This window comes from Fringilla coelebs (assembly GCF_963513975.1).
Source record: "Fringilla coelebs genome assembly, chromosome: 9".
In the NCBI taxonomy this organism is placed as follows: Eukaryota; Metazoa; Chordata; class Aves; order Passeriformes; family Fringillidae; genus Fringilla; species Fringilla coelebs.
Window position 1 is genome coordinate 10,297,269 of NC_140067.1, and position 16,637 is coordinate 10,313,905.

The following is a 16,637-nucleotide window of genomic DNA, read 5'->3' on the forward strand; positions in this document are numbered from 1 at the left end:
AGGCTGGGCTGGGGTACTAGGGTAAGGGCAGGGGAACTCGGAGCAGAAACAAGCTCCTCAACTGCTCTTATGAATGGGAAAGGGCTGCACACATCCTGTGCTGCAGGAAGGACCCAGTGTTTGGCATGGGTGGAGCCCAGCCCCTCTAATGTGAAGCAGGGCTGTTTATGCTCTATGCTGGGCAAGCAGGACAGACTGTTTTTTGGCATCCCTCCCAAAGCCAGGGAGACACTGAGGTGTGCCAGCCTTGATTTAACCCCCTCCACTTGGTTCTTCCCCAGAGGGAAGAGGCAGGCAAAGTCTGGGCACTGCAATAATGACAGCCACAACATAGAAATATTCTTAATATAATTAGGTGCAGGGCCTCCCCCCTCCCAACCACATGTACAAACGAGCGGGGGGCAAATTCCCCCCGCCCAGCCAGCCACTGCTGCAGGCACAGGGTGGCCTCCCTGCTGCGGGGAAGGGCTGGGGAGGGGCTGGTAGCCCGGGGACGGGGCAGCCTGTGCTGAGGCAGTTCTGCCCAGGCTTCCCCTGCCCCGCCACCACCTCCTGCAGCCAGCACTCCTGTTCCCTGCGAGGAGGGAGCATGCTGGGGGAAACAAAGATGCTGACACTGAGATGCAGCCACCAAATCTAGCTGAGGAGCGTCCCAAGTGGGTTAATTCTAGGTGGAGGGTTATTCTATGAGCCGTACTGCAGCAGGGCAGGGAGGATGGGGGGGCTTTTCCTTGTGGGGAAGAGCTGGTCCAGGCAAATTGTCCACGGTCCTGGCCAGGTGTTCAGTAGTCTGCTGTGTATTCTGTACCATGCAGCCCTCGGCACAGCAAGGTGAACTCCTTCACCATCTCCTTCACTCGCCGCTTGTTCACACGCTCTCTGCTGAGACAGAGGGAGGGGACAAACATGAAGTAGGACAGCTGCACTGGGTCATGCAGGGGGGTCATTTCCTGTGGGAAATGTGGGGCACGGCTGCCAGGGCAAGTGGCACACAAACCTGAGGATCTGCTGGCTGAAGTTTTCCTTCTGCTCTGGAGTTACTCGGGCCGAGGGGAAGCCATCCTGCTGCATGGCCTCCTTGATCCAGACGCTCAGGAGGCTGAAGCAGTGCTTGTTCAAGGCAAAGAGGATTTCTGCAAAGTGATCCATGAGGCTGCGAGAAGCCTGGCCACCGATGCCCTGCCACAGAGCAAACGACATACTGAGCCCACATTGTCACTCTCCCTGCTCCCACCCACACTGCCGGGCTCTCTGCCCCTGGCTATGTAGGGATGCTGCTCAGGAATAGAGCCCAATGCTGCCTGGGGAGCCCATGGTACAGCATCTCTCACCTCCAGCACTGCTTGCAGCAGTGCTTTGCCGTTCTCATGCACGACCTGTCCCACCGGGGCGATCTCTCCACAGCGGGGCAGCAGCTCCGTCTGCAACACAGAGGCCAGGCTCGCTCAGTGCCAGCACAGGCTCCACACTGCAGCCCTGTGCCCAACCTCACCCCACTCCCAGCTCTCAGGGAGGACTCCACGATGCCATCATACTCACAAAAAAGCCACAGGATGCTTTGACTGTTGGGGCCTCGGGAAACTTGAGTGAAAGGACACCTGTAGGCAAAAATTACTCAAATTAGCAGCTGGAAAACCCCCTGGCCATCCCAAATCAGCCCTGTGGTCCCCAGCCCTTCACCCTTCCTGTTTTGCACCCAGCTCTACAGGAGGAGCAGGCTGGCTTCTCCTCAAGGTGATTTGGAGTACATGCCCATGCTCATGGTACTCACCACACTGAAACACTGCTTTGACATCCAGGTTGCTACACAGGAAGAGATCCGGCTTCCTTTTCAGAGCCTGCAAGGCACACAGACAGGCAGCATGAACCCAGCGCTGCAGAGGCAGCCAGGAAGCCTCCAAGGAACCCGGTGCCCCAGACAGCCTCTGCCTGGACACACACTTACCTGAGCACACCCCCGGGAAAGAGCAGATTCACACAGTACAGCAGGAAACCATCACTTTGCCCCTCCCCAGAATATAATTCGAACAGCCAGGCAGTTTGCTACACCCAGGATCTGCTGACCTCAGGACGTGAGGATAGGTGCCACAGTGGTGTGCAAACACTCAGACACAGAGGGCTCCTGTCCTATCAGAGCAGATCAGGCAGCAGCACCACTCCCAGGACAAGGGCAGCCATGCAGGGCTCAGCAGAGACCAGCCACCCATGTACTTTGCTCTTCTCCTGATGATGCTGGCATCCCTGGGGTCACAGCAACTGGTTCAAGCAGTAGCCCCAGACTGCACCAGATGATGAGATGCCAACATTTCTTGGCAGTTCCTGAGCAGCAAGTCTGAGATCAAGAAAGCTTGGGGTTTTTTAATGCCACACAATTATTCCACCAGCCTCTGTGCGAGTCAGGCACTGCTGCTGGAGGCACCCTGAGCTCTTGGTACCTTGTGCAATGACTTAGTCCCCCTGGTGCTGGCACTGAGCAATTACTGGGTGGAAATGTTTCAGCCTGCACCCTCCACTCAATGGGAAGGGTTTTCGACCTGCCTCAGTGAGCCCTGCTATATTAGGCAGCCACATCCATACCCAGACCACCATACCCACTGCTGCAGAAAAGCACTGGGAATGGCAGCCATGCCTCCTGCCCTGCTGTCACTGCAACACCAGGGACAGCAGCCATAGCACTGGAGCAGCTCTGCTGTGTGCCTGGAGCTCAGAGAGCAGCATACCAGGGCAGGCAGCCCTTGGGCTGAGCTCTGTGTGGGGCCACTGCTGCCCTCTGAGCCTTTTCCCAGGGATAAAAGCAGGGACAGCTCTCAGTCAACAGCACCAAGGACACACAGCCATCTGCCCCTGTGGTCTCTACTTGGTGCAAAACAGACTTCATTCCCACCCCACCTTCTCCAGGGGAAGTCCAGAGCCATCTGCCCAGTGCAGATGCTGGAGAACAAGAAGCCAAGGAGCAAGTTTCAGAGTTACTCCATTTCCTTTCTGACCTTTTCTATCACACACTGCAGAAGAGGATTGTTTTGGGCACAGAAGGCACTGCTGTACCAGGTGGAGATGGCACAATTGCAGGTACCTCTCCCTGCTGGATACAAGCAGAGAACTTCATGGGGCGACCAAGGGCCACGTTATACCTGTGTGTGTATATACAGGCTGTGCACCATTGCTCCTGAGGCACTGGCACCAACATCAGGAGGTCAACTGCTGGCTGAGCAATGGTTTAGGAACACATCCACTGATCGAGGCCGCTGCTGTACAGCTGGCCCCATACAGGACAAAGGCCAGAGATGTTACAGTTTTAGCCCTGGGACACCACCCCTGCTGGGGCCCTACTGTGAGCTCCAGAGCAGGGACTATGAGTCTTTCCCCCCAGCAGCATGTTGCTCAAGGGCAGCTGGCTCCCATGATAACCACCCAGCTGCAAGTTCCTCCACTCTGCCCATCCGTGGGTTTTAACCTGAGTCCTGCATGCTACAAATGCTCCATCTGGCACAAGTCTTCCAGTGTGCTCAGGTTCCCACCTACCTGCAGGGTGCTTCTCCCAGCCAAACCAGATCTGCTGCAGGCAGAGCCCCCCAAGTTCTCCTGCAGATTCACTGCAGCATCTGCTCCTCACTCCATCAGTGCCATGGGGAAAAACATGTCAGTATTGGGACAGCTCCTTCCCATAGGACACTTAGCAGAGTGCAAGCCCAATGCAGACGTGGGTACATATACATAAGTCTAATGTAAAAAGAGATGCTTTTTACCCCCACAAGATGGGGCCCTCTGGAGCTTCTCCCAAAAGAAAGCAGCACCAGGCAGATCCAGCTTTCCTAATACCACGTATGTCCAGCTAGTCTTTCCTAGCACCAGGAACCCTGCTCTAGCTCTAGGACCTCTTCTTGCCAGCCCATCTTCCCTGTCTTCTTCCACAGCACCTCTGCTCACATGGGGCATGCCTTTGAATGCTTTCAAATGTCCCCCCCACATCCTCTGCATGAGCAGCCACTGCAGAGATAGGTACTCGCTCTCCCAAGAACAACTGTCCTTCAGGATAGCATTGAGGGAACGCTGGGTTCTTCTCCCAGCACTTCAGAGACCACCAGAGAAGTCTTCAGAGCAGGATCTTCTGTGCCCATTTCTTCATAGGCAGACAGGCATGGAAGGGACACCCACTCCTCCAGTAGACAGAGGACAGTGGGGGCTGCACTGCAGTTTCTGCAGCTCTCCAGACACACAGCCTTAGTGCCCAGTATCCAGACTCTTCCCAGACCCCACACCTGGCAGAGCAGAGCCTCTTGCTTTGAAAAGGGCCCATAAGGCTGGCCAGGCAGGAGCAGTAGCCTCAGCGTGGGGATGTTGAACTCATGTCCTCCATGGGGTTCTCTGAGTCTGGCTGGAGCAGGTGAGGTGGAGAGATCAACAACTGCTGCATGCAGCCTGGAGCAGACCACAAAGGGAGGGAGGTGGGGATGAAGCTGGCTGTGCTTGGCCAGGCACTGTCTCTGCCATCACAGGAGGTCAGTCTTCTGCCCGTTGAGGCCCTGTACACCCAGACTGCCCCAAAGATCACCAAAACACTCCCAAGGTCTGCAAGTGAGCAGTCCTGCTGGGATGGGGTGGATGAGGTGGAAAGGCAGGCTGGAGAATCCCAAAATCCTACCTGCAACCGGGAGCACACGTGATACCCACTGGTTCTCCAGCTTCAGAACCTGCCTGGTTTTGCCAACACAGACCTGGGTGCAAGCCCCAGCCACCATGGCACGTGGTCCTGGGCAGAGGAGCTCCAGCTGCTTGGGTGGAACTGAGCCCTATGCCCTCCAGGTGGGATGCTCACCCTGGGCACTGCAGCAGCAATGCTCTGTACTGATCCCAGCATGCAGCAGAGGAAAGAGGGAGCAGCTGAGAACAGGATGCTGGCACTGCTCTGTGCAGCCTTACGGCAGATCGGCAGATTGATTTTTTTATCCTTTGGTAGTATGGTACTTTGTCATTTGGTTTAAGCCAGCAGCTCCCATGATCAGCCACCCATCAGAATGATTTGCCAATTAACATTGTGGCAAAAGGATCACCTGCAACAACTGGCCAGTTCCATGAGCTGCAACCAAGCCCAAAGATCAAGTCAGCAGGAATTCTGTGACAGAGGGAGATTGTTCCCTGTGTGCTGGTGACAGAGTGCTGATATGCAGGCCCCATGAGCTTCTCCTGAGTTATCAGAAGGCAGAACAGTACTTGCTGGCAGAGAGGGCAGAAACAGTGCCTGCAAGGAGGAAGCAGACAAACTTGAAACAGGGAAGATGATATTTCCTCCAAGGCAATCAAAACAGATCAAAACACAACAGATGGTCAGGGAAGTGGGAAATTTCCACCTTGACACACTCTTGTGTCCAAATTCACTGCTGCTCCGGGAGATGCATTACTTTGCCAGGTCTGCAGGCAGAGAAGGCTGGGTGAAAACACAGCTCTCGCCGCGCAAAAATCTGGTCTGAAGAGATCGGCAGTTCCCTCTGAAGTTAATCCTCCAATCTGCAGATCCTCAACAGCATCACTGCAGAGTATGGTCCTCTGGAAGAGGACAGGCTGGACCCATCTCTGCCATCAGACAGCCCTCAAAGTCCTGAGAGCAGAGATGCTAAGGCAAATTCTTGATGGGTTTTAAAGGACCTCACTAGATCATCAGTCTGTGAGAAGGGTCAGGCCAAGGAAGAGGAAACCTTGAGTTCTATGCATGAAGAGAGAAGACGGATGGCATCCTTTGGTCTCCACAGGGTTTCAGGAATACAAAGCCGAGGAAAACAGCAGGTCTTGAGTGGGCGGTGTCAGGCTGGCAGCATTATGTCAGATGTCTCACAGTGATCCAAGATGGAGAAGACATGGAGGTAGGAACCTCTGAGCTGCTCCTGCAGGAATGCCTTTGACGGGTATCTGGAGATCCACACACGTGAGACAGGGCCAGCTGCCAGCACATTGCACAAGTAGCCCGGATAGAGTCTTTCAGAGTCACCTAATGCCTTACACCCTGGCAGGATCACTTCTACCTACCCTCCAAGAGCAATGGGCTTGTTGGGTCCTTTCAAGAACTCCACGCAACAACAGCTCCCCACAGGATCTTCCAGTGCTTCCCTGCCCTCTTAGAAAGACTTCTTCTGCCAGACCTGGATCCTTTACCATGATTTCCTCCCATTACTGATTGTCCCACTCAAGGAGAACAGAAAAGGGTTTTTTACCTACAACTGGCACATTACCTTTTATACATTCCCAGACTCACGCAGCACCACAGGCTCCCATCAGCTTTTCCTCCCCACCATGCGTACAAGGTGGCCATCTTCCCAGATGCTTTTGTCTGTGGCATCTGATACAAATCTGTTGTGCCCCAAACTAGCCACAGTGTTCAAATGGAGGTCCTGCTAGCAGTGAGGACACCACCAAAAACCTCTTGCACAGACCCCATTTACCACCCTCCCATCATGTTCAAAACCCTAGTTAAAAGGTCACAGCTTCCAAAACCAAAAGCAGAGCAGAAGTCTGATAGCCTTGATTATGTCTTTCAAGGTGAAAAGCAGGGAGGAAGAGGCTGCAATATGGCTTTGAGATGCAATGGGTCTCAGCAGGCTCTGGGCATAAAGATGAGAACTGTGAGGAGAAGACCCTGCCTGGAGGAGGTTAGCTGCAGCCCTCTTGCCCACTCCAACCCTCAAGATCTATGGGAGGATCAGAGGGGTCTGACAGCTTTGCACCAGGACATGCCAGGCACCCTCCCGGGGCTGTCAGCAAGGGTAGCATGGCCACAGCTCTGGGAGGAGCCTGGGTGAGTGCTCCTGCACAGCCACTGGTCCAGCACGTGTGGTGAGAGGTCTCCCCATCACAGAAACAGAGCAGAAAACAACTCTGCCAGGCCCCTCCTCACCACAGACCCACCCTGTGGGTAGGTGGGCAGGGAACACATCTCTGACAGGGACACTGAGTACATCAAGGACATCAGGGCTTCTCCCTTAAGGGCCATGGGGGGCTGAGGAGCACACTGGGCAGGTGTATATACACACACAGCATAGCACTGGCCCTGCCTGCCCAGCGCCACAGCAGTGACACAAGTGCCAGCCCACGGCCCCTGCCACGTCATCGCAAACTGTCCCCATGCGCCGCTGAGCCGGCAGCTCCTGCACAGGAACTGACTGCCACCACCTGGAGAGGCTGCTGGGGCAGGAGGCAATGTGGCACTTGCCAGATCCAGATGCCATCACGAGAATGTTGCTCAGAGCCAAACCCTGGCAGCTGCCTGCTCCTGAGGGCAGGGGCTTCCTCCCAATGGCCCCTGGGCAGGGCAGCCAGCTCAGCCTGTCCCCACTCCAGAGGACCCATCAGAGGACAGGTAAATGGGTTGGAAAACATCCACTTAATGCTCTAATTTGTCTGTCACCCAAGGGTGACTGCAGCAGCAGCACAAAGCACCCCATGCCAGCTTCAGCCCAGCAGGGGAGTGGGAGCTGGAGCTGCTTGCAGAGGGGGGCACTGCCCTGGGGAAGGTGTGAACCCAGAACTAAAGGAGAATGTTTTGTTTTCAACTTCCACGGAAACAGATGGAGAAACTCGATATTCAACTAAAAGGAAAAAAAAACGTTGTCAACAGAAAGCTAAAAATAGGTTTAAATTGAATTAAAAAGAGAAAGAGAGAGAACAGAAAGTGAATGAATAAGAAACTAAAACACACCTGTGCCAGGAGTTGCATAAATGAATCAACAATATCAGGATGATCCCTGGGCCCTAAAATATAATAAAGATGTAACTTAAGAGAAAAATCATACAAACAGCAACTCAACATCATATAGTTATGTGATACAGAAAGAATTTACAAGTGAAAACAGGAGTGTAAGGGAGGAGGGGTGTGTGGGGAAAGGGATGGGCAACATGAGCAGTTTGAAGCAAGTTAAAGAAACAAAACATACAAAAAATCATGAAACTTGGAGAACCCAAGAACAGAAAGAAACTGCAAAGGAAAGGGTCTAAAGCCCCAGGGTCTCCAGCTAGCACCTGAGTGCTGCAGAGCCAAGGAGGAGATCTTCATTTCCTTGGGGAGGAAGAGAAGGAGGAGCAGGGGCTAGCTGAGCACCATCTCCACAAGGAGAATTATAGCTTTTGCACTGTGGGGACTGAGCGGGTGTCTTCAGAGCACTGTTTGGTCCTGGAAGGTAACTGCAAGTGAACGACAACACCTCAGCAAATGCTTGACAGGCCTGGCTGGGCTCAGGCGTGCACATGCTTGTCACCAGCGTCAGCTGCTCAGGAGACCCTGGCACAGACACCCTCTCACTCCATTCCCAGATGCTCTCCAGGATAGTGAGCCCAGGACTCTCCTGGAGGTCTCCAGCATCCTCATGGGAGAGAGCAGCTCAGTGCCCAGAGATCTCTGTGCCAGCACCACTCATCCTACCTTGGCATCTGACTGTGCACACTCACTTCTTGGTCCCTGTAGGCTCAGGCATGCCCCCCCTTCTCCTGCCACATGTGGGCTCAGCAGAAGGGGCTCGCCCCGCTCAGAATTGGCCCCTGCCAAGGGGACAGTCCTGGGCACACACCAAGCTGAACAGCCACTTGCTGAGCAAAACTTGCATCCAAGTGTGGGCACAGCTTGGGCTCTGGCCCCTCCCTTTTGCTCCTGCAGACGTGCCTGCTGCTGCCTGGAGGCATTGCCAGCTCCCCAGCGCCGAGGCAAAAGGGTTCCAGCAGAGACACATCCACACGCCACTGGCACGAGCAGGGATCTGATAGCCAAGGCTGGCTTGCTTGTCACTGACCCCAGTGACACCTCAGCACAGTGGGATTTGCTCAGACCGTGGTGTGATGATGAAGCAGGGCTCCTTGTATCTCTCCCCCCACCTCTCTAGAGAGCTCTGAGCCTTGAGCTGGGGGACAGCATCACCCTACCTGGCACCCAGCTGTGAGGAAAGCATAGGACCCCTTGGGGGCCACACGTGGTAATGCTGAAGGACCAGATCCAGCAGCTCCAATGTACATTTGTCTCTGTCACAGGGCAGGTCACTAAGATGCTGAGGGGCACCATGGTGCAAAGGAGCCTGTTCTGACCCTATTTGCTTTTTGTAGGGTGGGCAGTGAGCCAAAGAGGGGCCCCTGCCCTGCAGGAGAACACCAGCATCCTCAGCATCACAGCAGGGACTCAGTGGCCACCAGTGACTCTGAAAAAGTAATTGCCCAGCTGTTCACACACACGTTCTCCTGCTCATATGAGGGCTTGATTTCAGGCCACTACAAGCAGCAGTGGACCCCGGAGAAGCTCCGAGATCTTCCTGTGGGCATAGCCTCCCTGCCAAGCTGGACTGCAGCTCCTGATGGACCCTTGCTGCATGTGATATCCAGCCTGGGCTGCTGTAACAGTACAGAGGCCCAGAGCACCCGGGGGTTTCCTGCTTCTGCTGCCTGGAGGGAAGGTACCCACCTTCCAGGGACTGGGATGAATCCAAGAAACAGAGATGTCCCCAATTAGCTTAGCTAGGAGTGAAAACAGCCATTCCTGGTAAGACGCCTCCAGACTCCATGCATGCAAAAGCCTGACAAGAGCCCCAGCGCGGGGACGGGCTAATCCTACGTACCTTGCTGGAACAGGGTCAGTGTGACTGAGGTAACGAGCAAGAACAGGGCCTTGATGGGAGGGAAGTGGGCAGGCTCATGGGCAAAGATGTGAACCAGCTGCAAAAGAGAGAGAAGGATTGAAGCTTCTTCTGGCCCTGCACATCCCCAGCCGCCCAGGCACAGTTCCATACCTGCCGTGTGAGTTCAATGGCAGAGACCTGGGGTATGGTGCTGTACATCTGCCCCAGCATCTCACACAGCTGAGGCACCATGGGGGCAAAATCATCCAGGAGGGTCTTCACAGACTTCTCAAATATGGCACAGACAGACTGTGGGAAGAGAGGGACTGCATGAGCAATGGGCAGCGGGAGACCTCTCCCAGGGCTTAATGGATAGGTCCCAGGGGAGCAAAGAGCTGGCACTGGGGACAGGGACCAGCCAGGAAAAGGGCTCAGGCCTGCTCAGATACTGGTGGCCTGCCCTGCAGCATAGGATGCTCCCAGTGACCAGGAAACACCCTTCCCACCACAGCAGGAAAGCTCCCGAAGGACCGGGGAGAAATGGCTGGTGGGACGTTGCACATGGGCATTACTGGGCTGAACAAACTGGACAAGCACCACATGATACAAGTCCAGTTCAGAACAGAGCTGTTCTCTTAGGGAACACAGGTTGGGTAGATCCCACCTCCCTGCTCATGGAAGGACCCCAGTTACTGAAGAGAAGCAGAGCTGATGGAGGAACAAGACAGACAAGAATGACTTGATGCTGCTGGTGACAGCAAGCAGCACTGGTCCAGATAACCCAGCAAGACATCCCTCTCACAGACCATCACCCAGAGATTGTCATTTGCTGTCCCCCACTCAGGTCAGCAAGGACAGGCAGAGCTGCAGGCAGTATACAGGTAAAGCCAGGTTACCTCCACCACCTGGGCATCATTCAGCCACTTGCTGAGAACCTTCTGTATGAGCTGGAAGACTTGCTGCAGAACCACCACCACCTGTAAGGAATGAGAAACACTGAAGAGAACTGGCCTCTCTGGGAAAGGGAGATTCAAGACTAAGGATGGCCTGGACTCAAACCTTCAGGGACCACCCCTTTCCAAAGCTGGACAGCTTTTTTTCTGAAGCAGCCTAGCACTGCTCACAGTTGGTAGCACCCAGGCCATCCTCCCGAGCAGCACCCAGCCAGGAGGCATCCAAGAGGCAAGTCAGCTCTGTCCACCTCAGGAGTGGTGGGATGAGATGAAGGAGCTATTTTTGCTGGAATAGACTAGCACTACCCTCTTGCTGGCACATGCTGCATTCCCCATTAACCCCCCTCTGGTGCAGTCAGTTGTGAGGCTTTGGCCAGTCTTTGGCAGAGAACTTGGAGTTATTGCTCTACTCACTGGGTTGGGTCCTTGCTGCACTGGCAGTTTTTTGACCTCGGTGCTTTCATGGTCATCATCGTGGTGGCTGATGTCTAGGGTGGTGAAGAGGTTGGAAAGCAGGCCCAGGATGTGGATGATGGCCAGCCTGTTGGAGGGATTGGGCTGCCAGGGAAAATAAAGCCGAAGTATGACACAGACTGCACTCAATCATAGTCATGTCTTTGGGATGCTGAGGAACTAGAACTGCAGAGGCAAAGTGCCAGAGAGGGGTTCCCTGCACTGCACTTTCCCTTGAGCCCATGTTTAAGACTGCTGCTTCAGCACAGCGGCCCCATGGCTACAGCCAGCAGGAGAAACCACTTCTGGATGGAGGCAGCACACAGGCACTCACCGTTTCATCAGCCAGCTTTTCCAGCTGCTGGATGTAGGGGGTGATCAGGGAGTGCAGGTTCTTCAGGATCTCCTCCACTTGCAGTGCAGAAAGCAGGAAACCAAGAGCCTGCATCAGCCACATGCACTGGCTTGTCTGGGACAGAGAAGACACAACAGGGAGGTCACTGCCTAGCCCACAGCCCAGCTCTGACAGCTGCCAGGGTCCCACTTGGGTGTGCTGCAGCTCCTGAGCTGCTCTATCTGGGTTCCTCTAGGTGCATCTCACTGCAGGAGAGGGTAACAGCTCCCTAACAGCTTCTGTTCCCAGGGAACAGGAGCTCTGGCTTCAGCACACCTGGCCTCTTCCCAGCACCTGCCAAGGAAAGACCAGTTGGTGTCCAGAGATCTCCAAGCTGGCATCATGACCCCAACTTGGCACACTATCCTTTGCACAGCCTGTCACAGCCACCCCAACCTAGTCACAGGCAAGGCTGGGGCTCAGTTCCTACACTTATCTCCCTTTCTCCTCTTGAAAACATGCCTGTCATCTTGGTATCCTTGCGTTTGGAGAGACTGGGAACTGCTAGAGTTAAGCCTCCTCCTCCCTCTCTAGGGGACATACCCTCCCAGCACAACCCCAGCCTGTCTGGGGGAAGTGAAGCCCAGCAGCAGTGAGAGGCAGCCAGAGGGTTCTCCTGGTCCTGCACACCACGGATGCAGTGCTGACTCTCCTCTGGGGACAGCTTTCTGTCTTCAGCTGAGCATGACTAAGGGGGCATGGGGGGGCAAGGAGAACCAGCAGAGGTGTGAGTCAGCCTCTCTTACCTTGTGAATCTGCTTCATCAACACCTCCTGTCAAAGGGAAGGGAGAGGAAAAGAGAAGGGTGAGTGCTGCAGCAAGGCCCTTCCCTTCCAGGAGGCAGGACTGACAACAGGAGGTAGGATTGACACAGGAGGTTGAGACAACTACCACCAGTGTGGGCACAGACAAACATTTGTGTGCTCCCCACAACCTGCCATAGGCAAGAACTAAAATTCCTGTCCCCTGAGCCAGCCCACTCAGCCCCCCAGCAAGGGGAGCTGCTGGCTTGGATGGGCTCTGCAGCAGGATTGCTCAAGGGGCCAACATCAGCCAGGGTTTCCTCATTCCAGTGACAGCGCTCCCCAGGCTCTACAAGCAGAGATGCTTTTAAGAGCCCTTCACCTCTCCCCTCCCATGTACATCCTGGCAGCTTGCCCAAGTCCAGCCCTTCTCCTAGTGCCTCGAGACTCTGAGCCCCATCTGTCCCAAATCTTGAGAGTCAAGAAGGAGCATGGGACCCTGAGGGATCAGCTCAGGCTCCAAGGAGAGGCCTGAACACCAGGGCGCTGCCCTCTAAGATGCCCAGCAGTGGCACTAGCAGTGTGGCAGGTGCACAGCTGGCAGACTGCAGCTCCCAACAAGGCAAACAAAACCCTGGGGGAAGGACAGACACCCATGTGCAACCCCAGCAGACCCCTTAGCAGTCGTGTCTGTCAGTAGCTGCCATTTCTGCATTCACAGCAGGACACAGGGCCTGCCATACGGGTTTACTAGCCTGTGAACAAAACAGGCAAGAAATCTGCACCAAGTAAGATGCCCTGAGTTGCTCCGTCGTCCCCCTGCCCTGGTCCTTACAAAGGAAAAGGTGTGCACAGAGCACATCCCAAGTCCCCCCCACACGTCCAGCACCCAGCTCCTACCTGTGACACAGCGACAATGTTGGCTGCATAAGGTGGCAGGTCGTACTTGCACTCCCGGCAGATCTTTTTCAGGGTGGAGACGCTGGAGATGGAGAGCTCAGGGTTGCCCAAGGCTTGGAGAACCAGTGGTAACACGTTGTTAATCATGACAGGGTGATCAGCCAGCCACTCGGACAGGGATCCTGCAGACACAGATGGGGTCAGACTGCAGGACTGCACCACGGGTTCTTGCTCTTGCATTCTGTGATGCCCAGCTTTGCTTTTCACCACTGGTATTGCTGGGCAGATGTGGTCTCAGGGGGGCTTTCCCTCCCCAGCCCAGCCCGCTCACCGATAGTGAACATGACGGTGTCGGCAAGCTGCACGTTGCTGATGCTGATCCGGGGAATGAGCCCGATCAGCCCGGGCACCACGTCGGAGTAGTTTACATCGATGGTCTCAGCAATGGACTGGAAGCCATAGAGCAAGGCCTCCGTGTGCTGTCAGGGTGGGAGAGGCACTGTCAGAGCCTTGCATTGATCCCTGATGCCCAACCCTGCCCCAGCTCCAGGCACCAGCTCAGCCTTCCCCCAGTAGCTGAAGAGACTGATCCCTTGGCAGAACTAAGGACAGGGAGGCAGAAGACCTATTCCTCTCCACAGCAGACCCCAGAGAGACTGTTTGTGTGCTGGCAAGGTGCTCATGCTCCTCACCTCTGTCATGTCCCTTTGCTTTCAATGCCCCATTGAGGGTGAGGACAGGTAGCTGTCAGCCTGGCCCCTGGGTCCCCTTGCTCACCTGCCACGTGGACGGCTGCTCCGTGTTGGTCAGGAGACGTCCCAGTTTGTCATAGAGGCTGCTCAGGAGCTCAGCACCCAGCATCTCATACACATACATCAGCGTGTCAGAGATGTCCACCCTGCAGAGAACATGGGTGTCTCCAAACGCTGTCCCCAGCCCATGCAGAGAGCTCCATGTGTGGACACATCACTTTCTCTCCAGGGCACAGGCACTGCTCATACAAGCACACTGTTCCAACCAATGGAGTGACTACAGACTCTTGGGCAGGGTAACTGGTGCGGTGCCAAAATTTTGCCAAATGATCCAAACCAGTTCATTATCACATTACCACCACAGCCAAAACAGCTCTTGGTGGAAGCAATCTCCTCTGTGTCCCTCCTTGGCTCATCACATAGCACTCAGTCTCCAGGGTGACAGAATGCTGCTCCTGCATCCTCACCTGCCTGACAAGCAAATCCAAATTTCCCACTTGTACCTGTATATCCGAAACTGCTCCTTCTCATCCGAAGACCAGAAGCCATACTCCTCATCGGAGGGGAACTGGGCTTTGTGCAGCAGTACATCCACCAGCTGGAAGTACACAGGCCTGTAGACCTGCTGGTACACTGCCTGCTTGTCTGGCTCAAAGGAGAGGATATCATCCTGGAGGCAGGAGGAGGAATAAATACATCAGGTGTTGCAGGGAAAGGCAAATTGAGCTAATGTGCCTGCTGCATAGGGGACTCAGGACCCAACATCTCCCAGGGCTGGTGGGACCTGTCATACCTTGGAAGGCTGCATTTCCAGCTCCCTAAGATTCACTTGATGCTGTGGAGCCCCAGAAACTGTATTGTCATAGGGGGTGGCAGTTTCCTGTCATGTCCTATCCTTGTGAGCACCCCTAGACCAGGAGCACGTGTGCCTCGGATTGCTGTGAGAGAGCTGACTGAGGACAGCCTCCTCCTGCATGCACCTGTAATCTCAGACCCTTCTGGAGAAGCAGCAAGGGGTCGTGGGAGCCTCAGCCTGGCCTCATGCAGCAGAGGAGCTGCTGGCATGGCACTGACTTTGCTCCCCTCCCTGCCCACGCTCAGCCATGCCACTGGATTGCAGAGGAATGGAGCTGAGAGATGAAAGGGAGCTAAAAATAGAGCACAGTGTGGCAGGGCTGCTCTGCTGATCCAGGGAACATTGACCATGGGAGAAGGACCTCACACTGAGCAGCCACTAGAGCCATGCTCTCGTTCCTGCGTGCTGCAGGCATGCAGCAAGGAGCTAAACAACCAGGTCTGCTGCTGGGAAGGAAAGAATTAACATGAAATTTTAATTAGTTTTGTTAATGAGGCCCTTAAAGGATGGTTCACACTTATAAGGAGGACAGGTGGCAGAAAGAGCCAGCCACAGGGCCAGCATTTCCTAGGTATGTGCCCTGCCCTAGCTGCAAGTATAGGGCAAGGAGTGGGGCCATCAGAAATCCCTGGGACCAATTAAATCCAGGCCAGACCCCAGTCCCCATGCACTGGTGCCTCTGGCCCTGCCTGGAGGACACAGCCCAGGCAGGCTGTCCACAATAGTCACTGACCTGCAGCGTGTACCAGAAGGTGAGGGTCAAGGAGCTGGTGGTTTCATTGACAGGGTAGTGTCCAGGGATGCCAGTGCAGAACATAATCATGTTGACCAGGGCCAGGAAACTCTGCCAGTGCTCCACCTGGTCCAAGAGGGCTCTGGGAAGCAGAGAGCATGGTCAGAGTTCCCAGCTCCTCTGCCTTGACAGATGTTACTGGGTGCAGGACAGGTCCTGGACAAGGCAGGATGTGGGGAAAAGCAGGCTGCTCCAAGCTCACCGCCCCTCCTAGGGAGCATCCCCAGCACTCACCGGGAGTGGTTCTCCCCCAGCGCCACGGCGATGCGGCAGATTCCGTGCGACGTCTCCATGTCCCCGCTCTGCACTGCCTGGCGCAGCTGCTCCTGGAGCCCCAGCACGGGCGGGATCAGCTTGAGGAGGGTGTTCACGTACCTGCGAGCACAGCCTGAGTCAGTGCCAGGCACCACCTGCCTGGCATGGGCTGCCATGCCATCCATCCCCCCGATGCTCTCCCAGGGCTCCTGCCAGCTCTGCCTACTTGAAGGCTGCTTTGTGCAATGGGATGCACGCAGGAGCCCCTGCTGCTTACATGAAATCCCCTTGCAGCCTGTGGCATTAGGACAAAAGCTGCAGCCCGAGCACTACTGCAGAGCTTCTGCAAGTGAAGCGCTGAGCCAGTGGCCAACAGCTCTGGGCCAACTCCCCTGCACCACAGTGTGGACCCCTGCCTCTACCGGCCCACACCTGCCAGCAGGGCTGCTCGACCTCCAACCTGTCAGTGCCACAGGCAGCTCCGAGTGAGCGTGCCTGCACACAGCAGCATCGATGTGGAGCAGAACAGCAGCGAAGGCAGACCTGTGGGCTCTTCCCACCATGCCCACAGCCCTCAGATTAGCACAGAGTCAGTCCAAGCTGCCAGTGGGAAACCACTCGACCCTCCAGCTTGGGCACATCCCAGACTGTGCCCCATGTCTGGGATGGACTGGGCAGCCACTGCTGGGGAGTCCCACCCAGGGACAGTGTGGGCTCCTGGCACATCCTGGGCTGCCACAGGCCAGCAGCACTGCTCTGCCACATCCCATCCCGCACATCAGCCTCCCCTCTGCTGCCTGTAAGGGATGGTAACCAAGGCAACGAGAAGGAGGCAGCCAAGGTGAAAGGCAGCCCAGGGCCCCCGGAGAGAGGCCGTGCTGGAGGCTGACGAGCAGCCTGCCTTTTCCCTGCCATTTCCCTGCCCGCCCAGGCGTGTTATCTGCAGCCACAGCC

General features: G+C 55.4%; 1 protein-coding gene across 2 annotated transcripts in view; it reads right to left on the reverse strand.

Moving 5' to 3' along the window:
- Positions 1 to 333: 333 nt before the first annotated feature.
- Positions 334 to 16,637, reverse strand: part of IPO13 (importin 13) — a 31,160-nt gene continuing 14,856 nt past the window's right edge. Inside the window, exons 3-20 of one of the 2 annotated variants that reach the window (XM_084211750.1) lie at positions 15,663 to 15,803; positions 15,369 to 15,510; positions 14,283 to 14,449; positions 13,805 to 13,925; positions 13,359 to 13,506; positions 13,028 to 13,209; positions 12,131 to 12,157; positions 11,325 to 11,459; positions 10,952 to 11,095; positions 10,481 to 10,561; positions 9,756 to 9,893; positions 9,585 to 9,681; positions 7,688 to 7,740; positions 1,772 to 1,838; positions 1,540 to 1,598; positions 1,332 to 1,421; positions 998 to 1,179; positions 334 to 879 (exon numbers count right to left, since the gene is read on the reverse strand). In XM_084211750.1, the coding sequence (XP_084067876.1) occupies positions 783 to 879; positions 998 to 1,179; positions 1,332 to 1,421; positions 1,540 to 1,598; positions 1,772 to 1,838; positions 7,688 to 7,740; positions 9,585 to 9,681; positions 9,756 to 9,893; positions 10,481 to 10,561; positions 10,952 to 11,095; positions 11,325 to 11,459; positions 12,131 to 12,157; positions 13,028 to 13,209; positions 13,359 to 13,506; positions 13,805 to 13,925; positions 14,283 to 14,449; positions 15,369 to 15,510; positions 15,663 to 15,803 (2,071 nt within the window). In that variant the 3' untranslated portion in view covers positions 334 to 782. Of the gene's footprint in view, positions 883 to 997; positions 1,180 to 1,331; positions 1,422 to 1,539; positions 1,599 to 1,771; positions 1,839 to 7,687; positions 7,741 to 9,584; positions 9,682 to 9,755; positions 9,894 to 10,480; positions 10,562 to 10,951; positions 11,096 to 11,324; positions 11,460 to 12,130; positions 12,158 to 13,027; positions 13,210 to 13,358; positions 13,507 to 13,804; positions 13,926 to 14,282; positions 14,450 to 15,368; positions 15,511 to 15,662; positions 15,804 to 16,637 lie in introns of both variants that reach the window. The other variant, XM_084211749.1, reaches the window with a different exon arrangement.